The sequence below is a fragment of the Triticum aestivum genome, chromosome 4A, assembly GCF_018294505.1.
Source record: "Triticum aestivum cultivar Chinese Spring chromosome 4A, IWGSC CS RefSeq v2.1, whole genome shotgun sequence".
Lineage (NCBI taxonomy): Eukaryota > Viridiplantae > Streptophyta > Magnoliopsida > Poales > Poaceae > Triticum > Triticum aestivum.
Genome location: NC_057803.1, coordinates 521,007,814 through 521,027,521, shown reverse-complemented (window position 1 = coordinate 521,027,521; position 19,708 = coordinate 521,007,814). Strand labels below are relative to the sequence as shown.

Sequence of the window (19,708 nt, the reverse complement as noted above, 5' to 3'; positions counted from 1 at the left end):
GGACTAATAGGGAGAGTAGCAAGCGATTCAGGAACGAAGTACATAGTAAGACCATTCGGGCATTTGATCTTGTGCCCTACAAGATGTTTAAGGTCCCCAGCAATGGCGTCAGACGATTTTGGTTTTCTACTGGAGACCTTTCCCTGCAAAAGAGAGTTAAGCTTTCTTAGCCACCCACATCTTCAAGGGTGGCTGAGAAGCAATGAGTCTAAGTGCAGCATCTGAGAATTTTGGCTTTGGAGCCCTAGCAAACAGTCTTGCAGGCGGACAATAGTACTCATAAGAATAAGCAGAATAGTTCTTGGTCTTATGAACATGGCGGTTTGATGAACCGCTCTCATATTCATATGCCTGAGTATGGTTTCCCTGCAAAACATTTGCGTTAGTGTGAATCAGGTGAGTCCTCTGTCTGTATGAAGCATTTGGACCGTATGAAGCCTTTGGTCTGAGGTTTGTCTTCTTCACGTGAGGTGTCATGATGACATTCACAGGAAGATTCTCCAGACACCTTTTCGGAACCCAGATCTTCTTCATAGGCGGTCCATTCCTGCAGTTAGTACCAATGTACCTGGCAAACACTTCACCATTCTGATTCTTAAACAGTATATAGTTTGCATCAAAGGATTCATCAATGGTAATGGGGTTAGCACAGGTGAAGCCAGATAGATTGGATGGGTCTGCTGAAGGTTCCTTTGCAGCAACCCACATGGTTTTGGGGTACTACTCAGGTTTCCAGTAAGAGCCATCAACATTCATTTTTCTTACGAACCCAACACCCTCTTTCCTCGGGTTTCGGTTCAGAATCTGCTTTTTGAGGACATCACATAGTGTCTGATGCCCTTTAAGACTTTTGTACATCCCTGTTTTAAGCAATGTCTTCAAGCTAGCATTCTCATCAGCAATAGCAGTGGTATCCTCAGTAGAGGGGTTAGTTACCACATCAACAGTTGAAGATATTGCAACAGTAGTAGTAGTAGAACATTCAGCAACAGAAGTAGCATTAGCACGCTCAATGCATTTAAGACATGGTGGTTCAAATCCTTCCTGAGCGGGACTGATCTGTTTGGAGTGAAGTGACTCATTTTCCTTTTGAAGATCTTCATGAACCGCTCTCAATTTCTCAAAATCTTGCTTCCTTTGAAGATAATCATAGAAAAGTTTTTCATGAGTTGTTGAGAGAGTTTCATGACGACTTTCAAGTTCCTGATACTTAACGTGAAGATTTTTTATGTCTTCAATTAAGGATTCAGATCGAGTCATTTCAGCACCTAACAGATCATCGCTTCTGTCTAACAGTTTTTGAATATGTTCCATAGCTTTCTGCTGTTCAGTTGCAATTTTAGCAAGTGTTTTGTAGTTGGGTTTTGAATCACAATCAGAGTCATCGTTACTAGATGTTTGATAGTGAGTAGTGCGTGTGTTTACCTTGGCACCGCGTGCCATGAAGCAGTAGGTAGAAGCGGAGTAGTCCTTGTCATTTGCATCGGTGTCGGTGATGAGGTCATTGTCTTCAGTATTGGAGATGGACTTGGCAACGTATGCTGTAGCCAGACTTGCGATGCCTGAACCGGACTCCTCCTCAGACTCCACCTTCGCCTCCTCAGAAGAGGACTCCTCCTCTGAATCCATTTCCTTGCCAACAAACGCACGTGCCTTGCCAGATGAGCTCTTCTTGTGTGATGAAGACTTTGAGGAAGACTTGGACGAAGACTTTGAGTATTTCTTCTTCTTCTTGTCGTCAGAGTCATATTCCTTGCTCTTCTTCTTCTTTTTGTTCTTATTGTCCCACTATGGACACTCAGAGATGAAGTGGTCAGGTTTCTTGCACTTGTGACATGTTTTCTTCTTGTAGTTGTGAGCAGAAACTTCATCATTCCTTGAGCTTGATCGGGAAGACTTTCTGAAGCCTTTCTTCTTGGTGAATTTTTGGAACTTCTTCACAAGCATAGCAAGTTCCCTTCCAATGTCTTCAGGATCATCAGAACTGCTGTCAGATTCTTCTTCAGATGAGGAAACAGCTTTTGCCTTCAAGGCACGAGTTCGCCCATAGTTTGGACTGTAGATATCTCTTTTCTGAGGAAGCTGAAACTCATGTGTATTGAGCCTCTCAAGTATGTCAGATGGATCGAGTGTCTTGAAATCAGGACATTCTTGAATCATCAGGGCTAGGATATCAAACGAATTATCAAGTGATCTCAGTAGTGTCTTGACGACTTCATGTTTGGTGATCTCAGTAGCACCGAGGGCTTGAAGTTCATTTGTGATGCAGTGAGTCGGTCAAATGTGTGCTGGACATTCTCATTGTCATTTCGCTGAAGCGGTTGAAGAGGTTGCGAAGGACACTGATTCTCTGATTTCTCTGGGTTGAGATGCCTTCATTGACCTTGGAGAGCCAGTCCCAGACCAGCTTAGATGTCTTCAAAGCACTCACACGGCCATACTGTCCTTTGGTCAGATGACTACAGATGATATTTTTGGCAGTAGAGTCCAGTTGAACGAATTTCTTGACATCAGCAGCAGTGACACCTTCTCCAGCCTTGGGAACGCCGTTCTCGATGACATACCATAGGTCGACGTCAATGGCTTCAAGATGCATGCGCATCTTATTCTTCCAGTAGGGATATTCAGTTCCATCGAAGACGAGGCACGCAGCGGAGACTTTAATTATCCCTGCAGTCGACATAGCTAAAGCTCCAGGTGATTAAACCGAATCACATAGAACAAGGGAGCACCTTGCTCTGATACCAATTAAAAGTGCGTTATATCGACTAGAGGGGGGGTGAATAGGCGATTTTTATGAAAGTCTTCAAAACGTGGAAGTTATGAAGACAAACGATAGAAATAAATCTATTACCATGCAGCGGAAGGTAGACTACACTAGACAAGCCATGGCCAAGTATTCAATGAAGTGAAAGCACAATGACTTAATAGCAGCAATGTAGTAAGGATCAGGTAGGAAGATATTATGAAGCCATACAGAACATGCAGTCACTCAGTGAAGACAAAAGATAGTGCAAACATACAATGACTTCACAAGGAGCAACAGTAAGTAAAGGGAAGGGAAGATGAAACAAGTGACTCGTTGAAGACAATGATTTGTTGGACTAGTTCCAGTTGCTGTGACAACTGTACGTCTGGTTGGGGCGGCTAGGTATTCAAACCTTAGGACACACAGTCCCGGACACCCAGTCCTGAACACGCAGCTCAGGACACCCAGTCCTCACCGTATTCCCCTTGAGCTAAGGTCACACAGACCTCGCCCAATCACTCTGGTAAGTCTTCAAGGTAGACTCCCAAACCTTCACAGACTTCGTTCACCGGCAATCCACAATGTCTCTTGGATGCTCAAAACGCGACGCCTAACCGGCTGGAGGATGCACAGTCCTCAAGTGTAATAAGTCTTCAGATCACACAGACAAGAAGACTTAAGTGATGCCCAATTTTTTCTGGCTCTGGATGGTTAGGGCTTTATCCTCGCAAGGAATTCTCTCTCAAAGGCTTTGAGGTGGGTTGCTCTCAAACGACAAAAGTCGTACTCTCAATCTGAGCAGCCAACCGTTTATGGTTGTGGGGGTGGGCTATTTATAGCCACTTGGCAACCCGACCTGATTTGTCTGAAATGACCCTGTGTCACTAAGGAACTGACACGTGTTCCAACGGTCAGATTTCAAACTCACACGGCAACTTTACTCGGGCTACAAGCAAAGCTGACTTGTCCAACTCTGGACAAAATTCGCTCTCATAGTCTTCACTCGAAGACATAGATGTTTTTGGTTAGGCATCACTTCAGTCATTCTGACTGGTTCTCTTGGACCCCACTTAACAGTACGGTGGTTCCTATGACTCAACACAAAAGAAAAAGAACTACGAAAAATCTAAGTCTTCGAGCTCCATAGGCTTCATGTGGTGTCTTCTTTTGTCATAGTCTTCAATGTGAATATCTTCATATACCACCTTTGACTTCAATGTCTTCATACATTTTTAGGGATCATCTCTGGTAGGAAAACCGAATCAATGAGGGACTTGTACCTGTGTTATCCTGCAATTCTCACAAACACATTAGTCCCTGAACTAGGTTTGTCGTTAATACTCCAAAACCAACTAGGGGTGGCACTAGATGCACTTACAGTAGTCTGTGTATTAATATTGTGACATTGTATTGTACCCCTTGGTACCTCTATATAATGAAAGAGCCACACCCCGTTTAGGGTGTCGAGCAAGTTCTCAACATATTGTGTTTTACATGGTATCAGAGCATGCATCGATGGCGCGTAGGGACCCGTCGACGGGGCTGTCTCGAGATGAGGAGCACCCGATGAGTAGACGCCAGGAGCATCGGGAACGAGGGCGTCGGCTTCATAGGATGGCTGCGGCAGCTGCGCCAGGAAGTGCAGCTGCAGTGGCGGCGCGGAGTAGATCGGCGCCGACGGTGGCTGGTGGTGATGCGGCAGGAGAGCCGCATAGGGTTGGTGATGATGCGGCGCCGCGTAGGACGCCACGGGCCAGGAGGACTGCGGCGGCTGAAGGGAGCCCTGGGCCGCCGGCGGCGCACCATACACGGCAGGAGCGACGCCACCGGGCGTCTGCGTGACGCCGCCGTAGGGCGGCTGCACAGCAACGCCATGAGACGGCGGAGCAGCGAACTCAGCAGAGGAGTCGGCCCATGGATTTGATCCGATCGGGGACTCGATCGGCGGCAGGGCCCCGTAGGCCGACGCAAGGGGCCGAGAAGCGAGAAACGATGACATAGGAGCGAGGGCCGGCCCGGCGGCGGTGGCAGCGACGGAGTTCGGTGTACCGGCGGCGGCGGCGGGAGCAGCGGAAGACATCGAAACCCTAGTCTGATACCATGTAAAACCCTAGTCTGACTCCGTGTACGAGGACGAAGGGGGACCACAGGCTGTGCCGGTGAGACCGACGCAACCGGTGATGGAGACGAAGCTGCAGCATCGGGAGAGCTCGCACTAGGGCTCCCTGACGACGACGAGCCAGGCGAGGCCAGCCCACTAGCAGCCGAGGCGGGACTGACCGGGGCCAGCTCCAGGCCGGTCGAAGCAACCGCCGACCGAGGCGAAGATGCCTCCAGGTTGGGCGTGACCCCTCCAGGGTCAGGCGGAGCGCCAGCCGAAAGACTGGGCGAGGCCAGCCGAGGGCCAGGCGGGGCGCCAGCCGAAGGACTGGGCGAGGCCAGTGGCAGGCCAGGCGAGGCCACCCGTGGGCCAGGCGAGACCGGCGCCCGCACGGCAGCCTCCAGTGGCGATGCAGGGGCGGGTACGTGGGTCGAACCCGTTATGCATGGGACATGCACGTCCCGAGCAGGAGCTGCCGCGTCGGTTTCCTGTTCATCAAGAAGCTCAAGACGAGTCAGTCGGGCATTTTCTGTCCGAAAGAACGCAAGGACGGGACTGTGGCATGGCTAGCCGCGTGCATGGCTCACATTGCTGCTGATCCCACTGCTGAGCCTCGACACTTCCAGGATGCACTGAGTATTCCTCACTGGCACGCTGCTATGAAACAGGAGATTCAGACTCTCCAGAAAAATGACACTTGGCCGCTTGTTCCTCCAGTATCTGGTGTCAATGTTATTGATTCCAAGTGAGTTTTCAAAATCAAGAGACATGCTGATGGTCCCATCGAACGCTACAAGGCACGGGTTGTTGCCAAGGGCTTCAAACAGATGTATGGTATTGATTATGAAGACACGTTCAGTCCAGTCATCAAGCCTACTACCATTCGCTTGCTGTTGTCTCTTGCTGTCATTCGTGGATGGTCTCTTCGTCAGCTTGATATGTAGAACGCTTTCCTCCATGGAATTCTGGAGGAGGAGGTTTATATGCGTCAGCCACCTGGATTTGTTGATCCTGCACGCCCTCGTCATCTCTGTCGTCTGACTAAGGCGTTATATGGACTGAAACAGGCTCCTCGTGCATGGCATGCTCGTCTTGGCTCTCTTGTTCGATCACTTGGGTTTACTCCCTCCACTGCAGACACATCGTTGTTCCTTCTTTAGCGTCCTGAGGTTACGATGTATCTTCTGGTTTATGTTGATGATATCATTCTCATCAGTTCATCCCATGTTGCTACTGATCGTCTTGTGGTTGCACTCAGTGGTGCCTTTGCTGTCAAGGATTTGGGTGCCTTGCATTTTTTCCTTGGTCTGGAGGTTTCATGTTCTTCTGCTGGTTTGACTCTTACATAGAAGAAGTACTCCCTGGATCTGCTGCGTCGTGCTGGTATGCTGAAGTGCAAACATGTTATTACTCCGATGTCTGCCACTGATCGGTTATCTTCCCTTGATGGAGATGCTCTTTCACCTGAGGATGCTACTGAGTATCGCAGTCTCGTTGGTGGTCTGCAATATCTGACTATTACCAGGCCTGATATCTCCTATGCAGTCAACCGTGTCTGTCAGTTTCTTCATGCATCCAGGACATCTCATTGGTCTGCTGTGAAACGTATTCTGCGTTACATCTGTCTTACTGTCTCCTATGGTTTGCTTCTTCAGCCTGCGCCCTCGTGTGAGCTCTCAGCTTTCTCAGATGCGGATTGGGCTGGCAGTTCTGATGACAGGCGATCCACGGGGGATATGCGGTATTTCTGGGTTCTAACCTGATCGCCTGGAACGCTCGAAAGCAGGCCACAGTGTCTCGCAGTAGTACTGAAGCTGAGTACAAAGCAGTTGCTGATGCCACTGCTGAGATCATATGGGTACAGTCTCTGTTGAGAGAGTTGAGAGTTGCTTCAGCACATCCTCCGGTTCTGTGGTGTGATAACATTGGTGCTACATATCTTTCATCTAATCCAGTGTTTCACGCTAGGACGAAGCACATTGAGGTTGACTATCATTTTGTTCGGGAACGTGTTGCACAGAAGCTACTTTGTATCAAGTTCATTCCGTCAAAGGATCAACTTGCTGACATCTTCACGAAGCCTCTTCCACAACTATAGTTTGTAGGTTGTAGGCGCAATCTTAACTTGCTTTGTACTTCAGGCTACAGTTAAGATTGAGGAAGGGTGTTAGACTGTATATATACATAGTCTATGTATTAATATTGTAACATTGTATTATACCCTTTAATACCTCTATACAATGAAAGAGCCACATCCTAAACGGGGTGTCGAGCATGTACAAAGAGCGACCGCGAGATCTGATATACACACGCGCGGCGGAGTTCCGTCGCCCGCGCGGCGCGCGGGCGCTAGGCCACCGGACGCGTGGAACAACGCTACGCAACGATGCGTCGCTGACCCCGCACCTCGCGCCGGCTTCTCGCCGCACCGGAAAAGTCCGGCGCCGCGTGCGGAATTGCCGACTGCCCGGGCTAGCTCGACGAGAGACAGCTGGCCTCCGGTCCGGGGATAGGTGGATCCGTGCATGGCGCACGGTGACGTAGCGTGAGCCAGGTCACGTGCAAGCTGCCTTTCGGCCACCGCGACTCCACGAGGCCGGCCTGCGCTGAGCCAAAAGCGGCGGTCCAGTCCACGTCGCCGGCGACGCGCGTGCGGCTCGCCCCTGCGGTCTCGCCCGGGGACCTACAGCGGTTGCTCGCGGGGATGGATATTCGCGACTCGTCGCGGGGATGCCTCTGGTCAGGTCGCCGTCGCCGTCGCTGACCGTACAGTTGGGCGCTGGTGCGGCGCTGGCCACATGCGTGAGCGTCACATGGATATCTCTAGCACGAAGTGCATGGTCACATGGGCCAATCTAGCCGCACCATCGCATCGCAGCAGTTTACTTGTCGCACACGCGAACGTGAATGGCCCTGCGTGCATGCGACCTCGCACGGTCGCACACGCCGTTGCTCTGTGCCGCTGCCTGCGCTTCCGGATGACTCAGGCATGGACCATGCTTGCACGCACCGCTCAAGAAGTACTATTTGAGAAGAGAAAAAACATGTCAAACTCGACGCGCGGTACGAAAACACTGGGACCTGTTTGGTAGGCTACATGAAGTCCAACCAGGCTCTGATGGGCTAAGTTTGAGTTGTTTGACTGCCTGACTCGCATGGAAAAACCAGCCGGCATGAAATTTAAAGTACCCCTCTGGCTAGTGTAATTTACACTACGAGGGAGGAAGCGGAATATGGTAAATTCAGGTGATCAAACGACAAGTAGGACATGGCACGGAGCCTACCATCCTCTAGGCCAAGAGTTTCTGTATTGGGATGTGAATACATTTTTTTTGCGGGGGTATTTGGATGTGAATTAGAGATGCAGAACAGATATTGTTAGATTCAAGTAAAAAACACTTTCCAACAGCATCATTTTTGTACCAAATAATTAAATATACACCTCAACAATCATTGGTTGAAATAAATTCTTTAAATAATCTAAAACCTGACCACAAGCTGACGACAAACGGAACATGGCACAGAGCCCACGTCCTCTATTTTCTGGATTTTTGGTTGGGTCGTTTGCTTTGGCTATTTTGATATTGTAGTTGATTATTATGCGATAATCCACTTCGGTGCCAAAATTGATTTTTTTTACAGGCAAGATGTGTATGTGCATGATGTTTGGGCAAATTTTCATGAAGTTTGGAAATTCGAGGAGCACGTGGCAAAAAAGACAAAATCGTACGTGAACAATGTTGTTTTCAAATGTTTCTCACAGACATGGACTTTGTTTTTTTTCACGAGCTCCTCGAATGTTCAAACTTCATAAAATTTTGCACGAATATCATGAATTTGAGCATCTTGAATAAAAAATGGGATTTTTTGATATTTTTTCTCTATTTTTGTGGCCTTATTGTTCATGCCCGGGCTCAGATAACCTGGGCACCAATACGCCGCACTTATTACTATGTCCACTAAGTTTTTGTCTATTTGATGTTAGGCGCTTTAGATAAGTCGAGGGCTCAACGGCGATGATGACAACTCTAGAGTGTTGATCCTTCAAGACACATACTTGAAAACTTCCCAGCTGTTATCGAGAAGGTCAAACCAACATCAATAAACTGGAGTTGTATTAGTGGTGCATCGACGGCTCATTTTAGCGATGATATTGGTCATTCGATAATCTACGGATCACGATGTGATTTTTATTATAGTTTTTTTTAGTGAAAATGTCTAGATCTGTTATAAAAGTTCACCGTCAGTACAAAAAATCTCAAACATATTGAAAATAACATCGAGATTCCGACATCACTGAACGACCACTACTGCGACCAGAACGAGTCATGCCCCTCTGCTATAGCCTCTCTTCACTAGAGCCGGGTTGACCTTGTCGATGACAACCGGGAAGTCTTCGTGCGAAGTGCCCTGGAGCCGCAGTTGTCGCCATTGAACCCTTAAATAACTCCGAATCACATGACACCCAATCTCGCGACATGATGAGAAATTTTAAACTCGCCGCCGCAAGAAGACGGCACAAATCTATGCCGGATTTTCGTCGACTTCATCTAGACAGACGAATTCGAGGAGGAGTCCGGAAGAATTAAGAAGCGACACCATTCGCCTGAACGCCACGTGTGTGAGGACAAAAAAACACTCACCTAACTATTCACCGGAGCAGAGGCACCGGAGTTCTACTCTCCGCCATCGGCAGCAGAGCGGCTGGCAGGGTAGAGGCGAATCCACGGACTCATAGGCTGCCTAAAGTTAGAGGAGAAAACACATTTTTTTATGTTTGACGTACTTTGTGAAGTACTTTCGATTATCTTCAGAAAATATTTTTGAAAAGAAAAGGTTTTTTAATCAATTAGATGTTTGTTTAACCATTTTTTTCTTATAAATATGCTCCTACATAGTTTTGTAGCACAAATGCAAACTACTCCTAGGGGCCAACACCAATTGTACGGTGTAGTGTTTGTAGGAATGAGTGTATGTGTATATTTATAAGGGCTTCTTTGATTGTAGGGTTTTGAAAACGCAGGAATAGAAAATGTATAGGGCTAGAGTGACATGTCCGCTTAAATCCTATAGGATTAGCAATGAGTGTTTGACGCCGCAGAAAAATAAAGAAATTGTAAAAAACGTTAGAGCGGTTAGATATCCTATGAAATGTAATACAAAAGATTTCATATAAAAAACTCCTACAGATCCAGTCCTATGATTCAAATAACTAACATAGAAAAAATCCTAAGAATTTCAATCTTTTCGAAATGACCCTAAGTGTCTGTGCCTTTAACTTTTTTTTATATCTTTCGATCTTGTCGCTGAGGTTGTTTCGAAAGATTAGATTTACCATTGCACAAACAAGGAGAAAGATTAAACTTGCCCAAAAAGTTATCGTAGGGACCTACACCTACGGGGCACTTAGTCGCCTAGGAGTACGTGACAGTACAGATTCCAATGCAAGTTCTTCAGAAGACGATTTTAATCTACCTTAAGGCTGGTCATAGTGGGAGTAACTTACTCCCTCCGTCCGGGTGTATAAGTCATTTGCGTAGTTCTAGGTCATCGATTTGAGAAATTAAATATGTGTTATATGTCATGAAAAATATACCACTAGATTCCACACGGATGTAGTTTCTAAATATATATTTTTTGTCACATATAATACATATTTAGATAGTTAAATTATCGACCTGAAACTACACGAATGACTTATACACCGGGACGGAGGTAGTAGCTAGTAACATAGCGCTCTTCGAGAAAATTCTGCTTATGTGGCAAGTAATTAATGAGAGGTGGTAACATAATATGTTACTGTAACATAGCGCTTTCCAAGACAAGATGAGTCTATGAGCTAGTAAATGAAGCCATCTATGATACTACTATTATGTTACTTTGCATTATGAAGGTAATAACTTAGACTAATGTCATATGCATGACACTAGTCTAAGTTACTCCCCACTATGACCAGCCTAAAAGCTGACCACAAGGCGCCTAGATATCATCGACGGTGGCGATCGATGCAAGTTTTAAACTTGAAATCCGCGGAATCCGCAACGAAACACTATTTTTTATATTTTTTTACCCTACGAGCTGAGAGACGGACCAAGTGGAACGATGGGAATCTCGACGACCCGTACAATTATCCCAAGGGCCGCAAGCACCCGGTGGGCCCCGCGCAACATGCCTCCCTCCCTTCCTAACCCGGGGCCCCACCGCGCAGGCAGGTGGTACTGTTCTACGGACCGACCCTCGTCATATCTCACGGGCTCGGATGCTCCCTCAGTCCCTCGCCATCCCAGACGGCGACATAACTGCTGACGTCATCCATGACAATTGCGCTCCCCCGCTGGCCCCACGCCTTCATCCGACGGCTCGCGCGTCTCGTCGCCCGTCCGATGATCGACACGTGGGTTGTCATCCGACGGTCAACCAGGCCCCCTCCTCCCCTCCCCAACTTGCACGTGCGTCACATCGCGGCCTCCCCGTCCGCCCGTCGACACGCGTCGGCACCTCCGCCTATATATACGGGCGGGTACGGCGAGCTCATGTTCCATTCCAAGTCTTCCCCCCAAGCTCGAGCCGCCGCCGCCGCCGATCAGCCGAACCAGCCGCCGATCCAACCAATCTCCCGAGCGCCCGCCCTCCGAGCTCAAGCCCCGTTCGTGAATGGACCACGGCTTCGACGGCGCTCTCCAGCTGCCCCCGGGGTTCAGGTTCCACCCCACGGACGAGGAGCTGGTGATGTACTACCTTTGCCGCAAGTGCGGCGGCCTGCCCATCGCCGCGCCGGTGATCGCCGAGGTCGACCTGTACAAGTTCGAGCCGTGGAGGCTGCCGGAGAAGGCGGCGGGAGGGGGGCCGGACGCCAAGGAGTGGTACTTCTTCTCGCCGCGCGACCGCAAGTACCCCAACGGGTCGCGGCCGAACCGCGCCGCCGGGACCGGGTACTGGAAGGCCACCGGCGCCGACAAGCCCGTGGGGTCGCCCCGCCCCGTGGCCATCAAGAAGGCCCTCGTCTTCTACGCCGGCAAGCCCCCCAAGGGCGTCAAGACCAACTGGATCATGCACGAGTACCGCCTCGCCGACGTCGACCGCTCCGCCGCCGCCCGCAAGAAGTCCAACAACGCGCTCAGGGTAACCACCTGACCCCGTCTCTCTCTGTCAATCTGCGCTGATGCTTGGCTGCCTCGTTTAATCCCTTCCTCTTTTAGCATTAGCGAGAGATTTACTGCGCATTTAGTAAAGGAATCGACCGGGAGATCTTTCTTGAAATAGCAAGTGGTGTTTTAGCTTTAGAAAAGTCGATTGGCAGGTTAGGTGCGTCGTGGCCATGCGAAAAAGAAGGGGAAAAGGGGCCCAAGTTGCAGCAGCACGCTCAAGTTGTCCCTTTCGTCACAGCCTGTAGTTTGGCGTCGACGTGCGGAAAGCAATTGCGGCGGGCGCATGTCGTCATGGCTCACGCACCGCGGGATGGAGACAACGCCGCCCGCCCGCCCTCCCCATCTCCCGTCCACGTACACGTACACTAGCTTTGGTTGCTTTTGAATTGTTTTTTCTTGCTCGATCGATCGCGTCGCTGAGACTTTTCTCCTCGTGATCTCTGCAGCTGGATGACTGGGTGCTCTGCCGAATCTACAACAAGAAGGGCGTGATCGAGCGGTACGACACGGCGGACTCCGACGTGGCCGACGTCAAGCCGGCGCCGGCGCCGGCTGCCAGGAACCCGCGGCCGGGCCAGTACCACGCTGCTGGGCCGGCGATGAAGGTCGAGCTGTCCGACTACGGGTTCTACCAGCAGCCGTCGCCGCCGGCCACGGAGATGCTCTGCTTCGACCGCTCCGGGTCGGCGGACCGGGACTCCAACTCGAACCACTCCATGCCGCGCCTGCACACGGACTCCAGCTCCTCGGAGCGCGCGCTGTCCTCGCCCTCGCCCGACTTCCCGAGCGATATGGACTACGCGGAGAGCCAGCACGCGGCCGGCCTCGCCGCGGGGTGGCCGGGCGACGACTGGGGCGGCGTCATAGAAGACGACGGGTTCGTCATCGACGGCTCGCTCATCTTCGACCCGCCGTCGCCGGGCGCCTTCGCCCGCGACGCCGCCGCGTTCGGGGACATGCTCACGTACCTGCAGAAGCCGTTCTGAATGAACGCGGCATCCGTCAGACCCCTCCTCCTTAGCAGCCTCCACTAACATGTTCGTCAGGTCTCGTGTAATTCGGTCTGCAAGCTTCCGAAACCAATGCAGATTAGAGAAAACTTAGTGAGGATTAACCCGCACAAATCTGATGCCCCTAGATCGATCGATCGGGGTTCGGATGCAGAGTTTTCCCAAACGCACGTATATACCAGGTGTTAGCCTCGTCAGGTTTTGGATGGCATTTGGGTGACTTGGTACAAGCCAGGATCGTTGTACCATGTGCCCTGCTGCCCCTGCTCCTTGGCCGCCGCTTGGACATGGCAAGCATGCATGGTCAGGTAGCCGTCGGGTAATATTTCAACTTTTGCCGTGGTAGTACATTCCAACCAAATTAGAAGTAGAGGTCGAACAAGAAGATGAAACTGAAGTTTTGGGTTCAGGAGCTGTGGATCGTGTTGTGTAGCTAGTAGTGTAGAGCTGGTTCGGGTTATTATTTTCTTCTCGAAGGACTTGGGTTCAGTGTCGTGGCAGCTGGCTGACGCTTTTAGGTTTTGTTGTGTCATGTGTAATTGTAATTGCGAAGATGGATGTGATAGAGTCGATTTCAGTGGTGGTCTCTCGCGTGACCTGGAAAGTCAATTTTTTATGCAATTATCGTAATAATTAAACAGTGATGTCAATTGTAGTTATCTATGGCCTCATTTTGCTTCTGCCCTGCGCCTGCTGATGCTTGCTTGCACGCTCACACGACTGGATGAGAGAGAGAGGCTGCCGCTCTGTTCTTTGTGAATTGTGTATGTGCATGTTGGTTCTGAATCTAGTCATGCAACTACATGGAGAGACGCCATGCACGCATGCCACTTTTGAAGGGGCGTCATCGTCGTGTACTCAAAAGTGTGATGCCTTCTCTTTTGGCTGTTGTTGAGGGGCATCTCGAGTCATGGATGTATGCCCTGCTGAAGCGCACGTAGGTAGGAACACTTTCAGAAATTATCTGCATATGCTAAGTTTTAAGCAGGTTTTACGTTTTAAGTTTCCAGAAATAGTTTCAAGTGAACTCATAGCAAATTTCTGAATGTTTCAAACAAATCGTACAAGTTTCAGAAAAAAATATGATCCTGACAATTTTCATGCTTCGAAGCAGAATTTTAGGTACAACATAACCTAGTTTAATGGGCAATCTTTTTTTAAATTTTTTTTCAAGGATACGTCATGAATATCAAGATCATAAATAGAAGGGGAACGTTTCCCTGCGGCGCGCCAGCGGAAACGCTCCGCCGCTCGCGTACGCTTCGTTCGATCGAGGGCGATCGTGTGGCCCTGTGTGGGCTCATCCTCTCAGCCCCAAACGCTCAACCCCACATCACCCTTCCACGCGCTCGCAGGACGCATCACTATGGGCCCCACACTACCGCTGTTCCCTATCCCTCCTTTCTTATCCTCATCTGTTTTCTTCATTTTTCCCCAGTCGCCTCTGCTTCAGACTACCACATCAACCATGACGCATATCCCAGCTCTCTCGTCTACTCCGCGCCTTGCCAGCCGCCGGACACCTGCACCCAAAGCCCCAACATCCACCCCACAACGCGAGCGACCACGACGGGGGGCGCTCCTGCTGCTGTGACCCGGGGCGATGCGCAGGGGTCATGGCACGACAGTGGATGAGGGTGCTCGTGGCCATGTTAGTTTTTGCTAGAACCGGCGAACCATTTTGCTACAATCGTTTTTGGTTTTTGTTACTACCGGTGTTTTGTGCATTTGTGCTACATCCATCTCCATGACATCGTTGTTTTTTCAGTCGATTTTTTGCTACAACCATGTTATGATTTTGTTGGAACCGAAGATAATTTTTGCTGGAACCGGCTCATGTTTTTGCTACCACCCACCCCACCCAGAATCTGCTCCCACCGTATTTTTGCTGGAACCGGCTAACGATTTTGCTATGACTGGCCAGGATTTTTGCTGGAACCGGCTCTGCGGTTGCTACAACCGGCAGGACGACGTGCCCACTGGAGCTGGAGCTGTAGCGCGCTCACCGGCGATGTGGTTTTTGCTGGAACCAGCATAAGTTTTTGCTGGAACCGGCTAGTTACTTTGCTACAATCAGACTTTGGGGATTTTTGCTGCTATGTTTATTTTTGCTGAAACTAGTGTCAAATTTTGCTGGAACCGGCTATTCCTTTGCTACAAAGCGGATTTTTCTGATTTTTTGCTGCTATGGTTGTTTTGCTGGAACCGGGCAGCGGGGATGGTCACCATGCTGGAACCGGGCAACAGGGATGCTGGAACAATCGGTAGTTTTTGCTTCTACCAGCAGCATTTTTTGCTGAAACCTGCATGTTGAATTTTTTGCTAGGACGGAAGTGTTTTTGCTATAATTGATTTTCGCTAGAACCTGCATTTTTCTCTGCTGGAACTGGCTCATGGGATTGCTTCCACCAGCGAGGTGGTGCTCGCGCTGATTTTTTTGTTGGGTGGCAAGGGCGGAGACTGTGTTCGTATTTTTTTTTGCTGCAACCTTTGTGTTTTTTTGCTGGAAACAACAATAGATTTTGCTGGAACCTGCCAAAACAGAGATTTTTTTTGCAGTTGTCCAGCGGGGCGAGCGGCCATGGCGTGTCCACCTGCGAGCCGGCGGGCAGCCGCGGTGAGCCGGCGAGCGGTGGCGGTGAGCCAGTGAGCGGCGGGGTGGGTGCTACGCGCAAACCACCGCAGAGGATATGGTGGATCTGAAGCGAGGAAGAAGGGGACGTGCGTGAGGATAGCTCGCTGAATCGTGCGGTCCTGAAGACACTAATCGTGCGGCTGCGCGGGGACCGGCCGAAACGTTTGGGCCGGTGCGCCGGCGCCTAGCGCTGGCCTAAATAGAAGGTGCCAAGATGGCAATCTTTTTAATGTTGGAGATCCACTATTTCCAAGCACAAAATATCTACACAAATTAGATAGATATAGATATACACAAATCTTTGGAAGAGCCTTTATAGCACTCATTTTACTCCAGACGAGCTGGACAAGACGTATCATATAGCACTAGTTTTACTACTCTAGGCGAGCATCCCGCCTCCTCAGTCTATGAAACCAAAATTCTTGGCATGAACTCCACCATGATCCTCGGTCTACCAGTATACTGCCGTGGGCGCCTCCTAAGTTCAAGTTTTGGACAGCGGATAGGTTGTAATGGAGGGGATGACCAAAGTGCACCGTTTGTAATTATGCATTGTCTTGACTAGTAAAAATGCCCGTGCGATGCAACGGGAGAATAAAACATCATATACCCATAACCAATAAACATGTGTAGATCAAGTCTCTCTCTCCCGGATCCATGTCTTATATTTTAACACGGTATCCTATAAGACTCATCTTTTTCGTGTTGTTGTTTATCCTCCTGTCCGTCCTCGTCAATGGTGGTTGTAGTGGTCACCGAACATGGTCAATCATCTCAAGGCGGTGAGCATGTCCAACACACGGCACATGTGTCGCTTAACCGCGCTAGTGCAAGAGAATGTTTAAAATCTAAAATAATGTCATCGAGTTGGATGAACCATGCCAGAGCAAGAAAATGTTTTAAACTTAAAAAAAATAGTCAAGCTGAGAAAAAAACATATCAACCGAAAGGGGTCAATCGCCCTAAGGGAAGTGTTGAATAAGAAATAATAATAAAACTCATATTCTTTCGTTTTGTTTCCCCTCCCCTGCGAGAGAGGCGGAACCGAAGACGACCCGGCTACCACCGTCCTCCGCCAGCGACTCAAGGGGTTCCTCCTCTCTCTGGCAGCCGCTCCGACGGCGGCGGGAGAAGGGGGAACCTCACCGTCTCGTCGATGGCGTGTAGTTAGGTTAGGGCTAGGTTTTCTTCTTTCACCAGTTTCTGTATTGACGGTTATGGTGGTGGCGGCGTGGAAAATCTGCTTCGGATTCGATTCCAGTGGGTTCCTGTGAGGCGGTCGGCGGCGAATTTGGTAGTAAGCTAACCAATCGAGGCTGGTGCGGCGGCGGTGCCGATCTCGAGGTAGAACTTTTTCTTTTTTGCTCTAGGCCCGCCGTCATGGTGGTGCGTGCTCCGGCCTCAGCATGAGGGCATGGAGCTCTAGTAGGAGCGTGGTGACTCCGGATTTGCAGGTTCTCGTGGGTGGCGGCGCTTCATCATCATCGTTCAACAAACCGACGCAAGTGGCGGCGTAGTTCTGATTTGGCTTATCTCAGGAGTGCTAGTCCTCCTGGACCAAGGATCTGATTTCCTGACGTCTTTATTCTGTGCGCACAACTAAGGGTTTCCCTGGCTCTGCTAGGGAGCGGCGGATATGGCGACAGCGGCGCGCCCTCATCTCTCGTTGGAGGTGTGGCTAGATTGGTTCCCCTTGGTGCATTTTGTAATTTCATATTTTTCTTGGGTTGTGTTGTATCACTGCTTATTTTCAATATCAATATAATTTGGGGTCCTTCTCATAAAAAAATTAAAATATCAATATAAAGGAGATTTTAAGTATGGATGGCATCATCATGCACGTACATGTCTCAAAGTATATGGTGTGCTCCTCTTTTATTTAATTATTAGCTAGCCACTTGATCCATTCTCTCCCTCTCCCACTGAAGCCGCGTCCCTTTTCACCGGCTTAATTAAAGCAGTTATTAGCTAGCCTCCCCGTGGATATTGCTAGCCAGTCCACGGCCGCCTGAGCACCGTCTGGCCTTCCGCACCTTGCGCGACGTTTAAGGCCGAGCGGCGTGCTCCCGGCCATTGAGAGCATCCCCTGCCTCTCCACGCGAGGCGGCACCGGCCGGGCGTGGCTCGTGCTCGTGGTGGTGCCGGCCGGGTGGCTGATGTTCCTATCTTTTTCCCACGTCGCCTCATGAATGCCTGCTTTTTCTCTTGCTATTTTCCCACGTCTCAGGTGCCACGTGATTGCTAGTTTTCTAGAGGTATATTAACCGGTCTAGGTGGATGTGAAAGACCGATGTGGTACTTTTAAATATGAGAGGCCATTGATGCGACTCATGTACAGGCAGATATTTTAGCAAGGATCAGGATGGACGAAATATTGCGTGTGCTTCTTTCGGCCAAGGCCCAGCCAGAAGCACAAGGCCCAGCCGGACGTACAAGCATAGGGAGGCAGCGTATTTTCTGGTGGACGGATGCACGTTTTAGAATCACCTCGGATATATGTTAAATTCAAACTGAAAGCGTAAAATCACGGAAAGAAGCGTATTGTGACGGTGAACCCACGGAGTCAATCCGTGCTTTATTATTAGGGAGATATGAGAGGCCATTGATGCGACTCATGTACAGGCAGATAGTTTAGCAAGGATCAGGATGGACGAAATATTGCGTGTGCTTCTTTCGGCCAAGGCCCAGCCAGAAGCACAAGGCCCAGCCGGACGTACAAGCATAGGGAGGCAACGTATTTTCTGGCGGACGGATGCACGTTTTAGAATCACCTCGGATATATGTTAAATTCAAACTAAAAACGTAAAATCACGGGAAGAAGCGTATTGTGACGGTGAACCCACGGAGTCAATCCGTGCTTTATTATTAAGGAGAGATTAAGCACCTTGGAACTATTGCTGTATTCTTTTTTTTTTGTGGGTGAACTATTGCTGTATTCAGAAAAGAAAAACTCATGCATCCAAAGGTAAATTTACTCTACCAACGGAGGGACATCCAATTTTAAGTAATCATTGTATCTATGGCAGGGCACTCACACATACAATAGTTGCAAAATTCTTTGTGGCTCAAGAAGCTAGCTAAACATGTTATGTTACAATAAATATTTGTCTTACGGTAAAGGTAGCTTTTTATTGAGTACTAATATTGTTGCACCAAGGATACAAACATTATAAGTATACACACAACCTCCACACCATTGGGATGCACACAGATCAACGATATCAAGACACACACTCAAATAATCACACGTCTACCGGACCATAACTATGCTTAGATGGAGGAAAAAGAAAATACCTCGAAGCGATACGACAACGATCAGCAACACTAATTATCTTTTGACAACACAAGGACTGCGAGGACGTTCTCAAATGGCAACGCCTCCAGAAAGGATACAACACATAAGTGCCATCGTCGCCACATCCAACCATCGAAGGTGAGCTAGTGGGTTTTCATCTGAAGATCAAGTCCAAACAAACTTTGAGCAATTCCCATTTACGTTTTTCATCCAGAAACTCAAGATCACGTATTCGAGATGCACAATGGATAATCTGCATAACAGTCGCGTTTGTGGTGCATGATCCGTGCCTGCAATGCGGCAACAATGAGGCTGTTAGCAATGCCTGCAATGCGGTTAGAACGAGGTTGTTAGGACGACCTCTTTCATGTTTCCATGCACGGCCATGCATGCACGCTCCGGTCGCACATGGGCAGAACGTAAAATAATTGTACGTTCGATGCTCCACCCTGCCGCTATAGATTCAGTAGTATCATGTGATCGGGCATCTTTCTTGGAGAAATACACTGGAGGCATGTGACGGCGCATGTAGGCGGCAGCGCACAGGCCGGTCAACTGCGACGTACGGATACCTGAGAGCATGCTTGGATACGTTTTAGTCCCATGACTAAAAGTAGTGAGACTAAAACTTGCTAGTTTTACCCATGCTTGAATCCAAGTACTAAAGAGACTAAAATCTAGTTATTGAGCATTTATTATCCTCCAAACCCTCCAATCCAGAACTAAGGAGAGGAATTAAATGAGGAGAGAGAGAGAGCTAATACATATTT

The 19,708-nt window shown here is 49.2% G+C and overlaps 1 protein-coding gene across 1 annotated transcript; it reads left to right on the top strand.

Moving 5' to 3' along the window:
• The first annotated feature begins 11,388 nt into the window (after positions 1-11,388).
• LOC123086690 (NAC domain-containing protein 71) lies at positions 11,389-13,667 on the top strand. Its single transcript, XM_044508468.1, has 2 exons — positions 11,389-11,972; positions 12,445-13,667. Exons 1-2 carry the CDS (start codon positions 11,505-11,507, stop codon positions 12,982-12,984), a joined length of 1,008 nt encoding a protein of 335 aa, XP_044364403.1. The 5' UTR covers positions 11,389-11,504; the 3' UTR covers positions 12,985-13,667.
• The last annotated feature ends 6,041 nt before the right edge of the window (positions 13,668-19,708 follow it).